Source organism: Hydra viridissima, unplaced genomic scaffold, assembly GCF_058129835.1.
Source record: "Hydra viridissima isolate aposymbiotic clone 2 unplaced genomic scaffold, HvirCarnegie_v1 scaffold_16, whole genome shotgun sequence".
NCBI classification, from domain to species: Eukaryota; Metazoa; Cnidaria; class Hydrozoa; order Anthoathecata; family Hydridae; genus Hydra; species Hydra viridissima.
This window is the reverse complement of record NW_028324315.1, coordinates 204,001-210,000: the sequence shown is the minus strand read 5'-3', so window position 1 is coordinate 210,000 and position 6,000 is coordinate 204,001. Positions and strand designations below refer to the sequence as shown.

The following is a 6,000-nucleotide window of genomic DNA, read 5'->3' as shown; positions in this document are numbered from 1 at the left end:
TGTCTCTACAAGTTCAGTATTATAAAATTGGGGTATGAAGGAAGGAAACCCATTTAGTCCATTGAATCAATTTCAATAATAATTTTGTCTCTACAAGTTCAGTATTATAAAATTAATAGTAACAAATAAATTGTATCTTTTCACGAGAAGCACACATCTTATGATAAAAAGTTCAAGCCGCCAAAGAAGCCTTTCGTCGTGAAATGTTGCTGTAAATCTTTGAACAAACTTGCTGAAGATGAGAGAAGAACTACCACAGCTTTAATTTTTATTAAGGACCATGAGACTCAAAACGTGCACCTACGTTGATGCATAAGTGTAAATATTGACAGAAAAGAAGATGCTAAGTAGCAAAGCGGTTTTCTCTATTTACCACGCACCTTGTTTTGGTAAGCATGGCATAAAAGAATCATTGCTAAAAAGAAAACTGTAGCGGAAACATGCCATTTGTTTACACAGAACAATTCTGATTTGTAAAATACTGGTTGTAGCATGAGATTTTTAATTTTGAGTTCAATATCAAACTTAGATTTCCTCGTACTGACATGTGGAATAGATGTCAGAGATTTATATCTGATATAAAGGCTGGTGAACTAGCAATTATTAATACTTTATTTAAAGACCTGAAAACGCTGCGGCAATATGCATGACTTTTGAAAAAAATCTGCCTCTGCCTCTGCCTCTGCCTTTGATTGGTATAGGATAAGAGTAATATAAGAGAGAACTCTAGATACATTACATGTGAGTTCATAACAATCTAAAGGGGTTTTTTTAAAGGTATAGAAATGTAAGTTAGCAACACTTTTTTAACTGGCGGTCATTTTGACAACTGTTAAGTGATTTTGGTTTGGCATTTCAGCATGAATAGACAGACGCCTGAACAACGCTTCCAAATTGTGCGAATTTATTTTGAAAATCATGGTTCTATTCGATATACATATCGCACATTTCGTCATTTTATGATCAACATTATTGTCCATCAGAGCAATTAATTCGATTAACCACGGAACTTTTTCGAACCACGTTTACTCTAAATGATAATACGCATCCACAGAGACGTCCAACAGTGCGTACAGAAGAAGTTATTGCTGCTATAGGGCGTAAAATAGAGGAAGACCCGATTCAGTTTAGCTGCCCTTGTGCTCAGCAATTAGATGTGTCCATCCAATTTATGGAAGACTTTGCGGAAAGATCTTGGTTTGTTACTCACAAAATCCAACTCGTGCAAGAATTGAAGCTTCACAATCACCTAGCAAGACGTAGATTCGGTGAATGTGCCCAAAATAAGATTGCCGTTGATCCCGATTTTCATAAGTGAAATTTGGTTTGCGATGAAGCTCACTTTCAGTTGAATGGCTACGTCAACAAACAAAACTGCCGTATTTGGAGTGAAGATAATTCTCAAGTGTATGTTGTAACACCATTCTATCGAGAAAAACTGTTTAGCGTGCTTTATGGGCTAGTGGAATAATTTGTCCGTACTTCTTCAAAAACAATGCAGGCCAGAACGTTTCCGCCAATGGTGACCGCAATAGAGCCATGATAACAACCATGACTTGCAGGAGCTGTGGTTTCAACAAGATGGTGCAATATGTCATACAGCTCGTCCCACAATTGATTTGTTGAAGGAAACTTTTGGTAACCGCATAGTTTTACGATTTCGACCCGTGAATCGGCTTCCAAGATCGTGCGATTTAATACCACTAGACTATTTTCTACGGGGATATGTGAAGTCGCTAGTTTACGCCAATAAGTCTGAAACAATTGACCGCTTGGAGGATAATATTCTCTGCGTTTTTGCCGATATACGGCCACGAATGTTGGAAAAAGTCATTGAAAATTGGACCTCCTGATTAGACTGCCAGAGCCAGCCGTGGCGCTCATATGCCAGAAATCATATTTGAATTATAATGCCAAAAGATTATCTTTCAAATAAAGTCTATTTCATGTCAATTTAAAAAATCATCTTTGTTTTATTCCATTTCAAAGTTCTATTCTTTCAAAAAAACACGCTTTATATAAATCAACAAGAATGTATTTGTATGAAGTACACTTCGCTGCCAAAAGCACTAATGAGATGATCTCTTGTCAAGATCATTATATTTCTACACTTATAAGTGTTGATATATAATGAAAAAAGCTTATCTTGTTTATTGCCATAGTAAAGCTTATTTTGTTTATTGTAATATCAAAGCTTATCTTGTTTATGGATAACTGCTCCTCGCAGAACAAAAATCGGTTTACTTATACATACTTGAAGGGCATTGTAAAGAAAAGTCCCTTTCCGACATCAGTGTATGTAAACTATGCACTTCCTGGACACAGCCAAATCCCATGTGATTGAGCTAATGGAGACATAGTAAAACAGAAGCGAAAAATAAAAAGGATTGCTTTCCCTACGGAATGGATTTCACTCATTAAGTAGACGGATCTATCAAGCCCTTTTGATATTGCTTAAAAACAGCAAATCCTCTACGTAAAAAAGAGCATTTTGCCTCCTTTTAAAACCCATCATTGCCATCAGTGAATTCAGAGGATTTAAGTTTGAAAAGGGCAAAGAACCTATCGGCAGAAGCTAAATGATATTTGAAAGTTTAGGTCTAGTCCAAACATTTAAATACAAGAAAAGTGTATTTATACTTTTTATCTATATCAATTTCCTATATGCAAACACTGCAAAAGCTCAAGACATTGGAGAACTTAGAAATTTTGTAAATTTTTCTGAAACCAAATTTTATGAGAACATCTTACTCTCATTAACGTAGCCACCTCTAGCGGCAATGTAATAATAACAAATTTTCCAACTTTTTATGCCACTCAAGTATATCTTATCAAGTATTGTTTAAAGAATTTATTTGTGTATTGGTGAATTTATTGCTTTTCATACCTATTGAATTTTACACAATTGATCTAATGATGCATAAAATTGACTGCAAAAAAAATAATCGTACAGTTCAAAAATAATGTCATACTAATCAAACTTCATGAAAATTAGTATCGAGTCCGGAATGGGAGATGGCCATTCCAAAACATTGATGTTGTTTATTTCAAAGTATACCTTCGTTTTCTTAGCGGTATGTTTTGGATCGTTATCCTGCTGTAGTATAAAACCTTTTTTCATTCTCAATTTTTTGGTAGATAGTCAAGTTGGCTTTGAGAATTTCACAATACATTGAAGCATTCATTTTTTCACCAATAAATGTCAATTTCCCCACTCCTTTCCAAATACCCCAAACATACTACCTACTACCCCAAAGTGATGGTTTGGGGTACACACTACCCCAAAAATATGGTTTAGGGTACATACTACCCCAAACCATCACATTTCCTCCTCCATTCTTTACACTACCTCGCAAACAACTTAATTTATAAGCTTCTTCATTTTTTTGCCATACTTTCTGAACTCCATCCGATGAGACGAGGTTGTATTTTGACTCATCTGACCACAAAATTTTTTTCCAATATGATATCGGCATTTTTTTGTACTTCTTTGCAAATTCTGATTGACGTTTCATTTGTTTTGCAGTTAAAAAAGGTTTTTTTCGAACAACTCCACCTCTATATCCTTGTTCTCTAATACGATTTCTAATTGTTTGAGGGGTTACTGTGATATTGTGATCTTCTTGAACTTTTAAAGCGAATTTAGCTGCCGAAACAAATCTATTTTTCTTTACATTAATGATAACATTGCGATTAATTTTCACTGGTGATCTTGCGTTTTCGTCCTCTGCCAGCCACACTAGCAACGGTTCCAATCAGATTATGCTTCTTAACAATTGAGGACACTTTCGTAAAAGGGGTTCCTGTTTCTTTTCGGATCTGACGGTAGGATTTTCCTTGATTTTTCAAACCAATTACGAGGCTTCGTTGATGGAGAGACAAATGTTGTTTTCTTGACGCCATTTTGCTGAAACACTATATTTTATTTCTAGAACGAAAGTGTATTTAAAAAATTACTATTTTTAATTTTACTTACTAGTTTGATCATTCAATTTGCTCGATTTATGCTAAAATAACGACCTATTTTGTCAGCATAGGATTATTTTTTTTGCAGTCAATTTTATGCATCATTCGATCAATTGTGTAAAATTCAATAGGTATGAAAAGCAATTACTTCACCAACACACAAATAAATTCTTAAAATAATACTTGACAGCTAAAAAAATTTTCTTAATATTTTAACGGAAAACTCATTTTTTTGATGTAATCTTTAAAATTGTTTTTATTTTAAGTGTACGATTAGTTTTTTTTGCATACTGTGTGTATATATATATATTATATATATATATATATATATATATATATATATATATATATATATATATATATATATATATATATATATACACACACATCAATTTCAATTAGATAACAAAATTGAGAGATGCAATGAAGAAGTTTCTTTTCCAGTTCAGAGTTTGGTATTGCGCCTAAACCGTAAAGTCTTTGAAAAACTTCTTCATAATACTACTTCATCTTTGAAGAATAAATATGAAAAAGAACATAATTTGAATGGTAACCCTGGTGATAGCAAATATGTGGAGTTGCACATTCATTCTTTTAATGACTTTGATTTGCTAAACAATATTGGGCTTTCTAAACTACTTAATATTCTAGAGATTGGGGATCGATATATGTGTGATGCGCTTCATAAACAAGGATCCTCAGTTGTTGAATATGATAGCGTTGCAACAATCAACGAATGCAACTCAGTGTTAGATCGTTTAGCTTTCTACAAAAGTTCTCTCAACCATGTTCTAACAAAGGACTTTTTAGTTAGTTGTTGCACCCACTATCTCATCAAGTCATTTACCCCGCTAGAATGCGTTGGGTGTGGTGAACTACCAAACAAGCTTCACTTCTCAAGCTTGTTAATGCTATTGAAGTCTAACGATGGGTTTGCCTTTCATGAAAATAGTGTGATGACGTTTGTATTGAACTGGTTAGAAGCCGATGAAAGTAGACAAACAGAACAAAACATCGAAGCTCTGCTTGCTGAATGTCGGTATGAACACATGGACGGACAGTTTCTAAAAACTGTCTTGTCTCGTAATAATCCTATCTTATGCAAGTGGTCTGGTTTTTTAGACTGGTATGTCGATGCAGTCGAAAATATTTCTTGTACAAACCATAATAATCTACCGTGTAAGAGATTGAATAGATCTCTAAAAACTGAATTTATTGAGACGTTTTGTTCATTTGGCACTAGCAAACCTCATATTCGCAGTTTTAAAGATAAGGAGAAAATAGAGTATCATGGGTACAGTTTAAAAATGGAGTTTAATAAAGATAAAAAGAAATGGATATCTGATAAGTGGATAATGTACAACGGTTATATCTTACAGCCTGCAATTTTCTCTAGTGGGAAAGAAAATAATTTTACGCTGGAAATGTATTTGGGTAAAGAAGATGAAAGGAGGCAGCTAAAAGACTTTAACCTAAAAATACCCTTTTCGGTTAGATTTTTCGCCAATAATCAAAACAATCCTGATTTTCCTAGGCATCATGAAATAGAATTCTTGGAATGTAACAGAACTGAAAGTTCAGTTGATTATATATCAAAAGAAATTTGTGATAAATCTTCTTACACATGCATTCTTCTTTTTTAATTTTCGTTAACAATTCTAAGTGGATGAAGGTGAGTTGTTTGTTAGTACATTATTATAAGATATTATTTCAAAAGAAGTTTTCTTATCAACATTTATTAAACATTTTACATAAAATTGAATTTATCATGCAACATTTATAGATATCCAAGTTAATATTCCAATCAACACTTTTTCACTTTGTGAGTTATTCAAGCTAATACAGTTAAATCCAGGTAGATTGAAACTTCAAGGGACCAAGGAAATGTTCGACTGAAGGAATGTTCCATTTAGACGAATATTCGATTTAAGCGAACTCCATAATTGAGTTTTCAAGGGACCAAATGAAGCAGTTCGACAATAAAAGTTCGAGTTAACCGGTGTTCGAGTTATCTGGATTTAACTGTATAATACT

General features: G+C 33.5%; 1 protein-coding gene across 1 annotated transcript in view; it reads left to right on the top strand.

The window, feature by feature from the left end:
• Positions 1 to 5,916, top strand: part of LOC149877153 (uncharacterized) — a 34,016-nt gene extending 28,100 nt beyond the window's left edge. Inside the window, exons 3-4 of the mRNA XM_090074165.1 lie at positions 4,369 to 5,638; positions 5,750 to 5,916. Coding sequence (XP_089930291.1) covers positions 4,369 to 5,609 — 1,241 coding nt within the window. The 3' untranslated portion in view covers positions 5,610 to 5,638; positions 5,750 to 5,916. The remainder of the gene's footprint in view (positions 1 to 4,368; positions 5,639 to 5,749) is intronic.
• Positions 5,917 to 6,000: the final 84 nt, after the last annotated feature.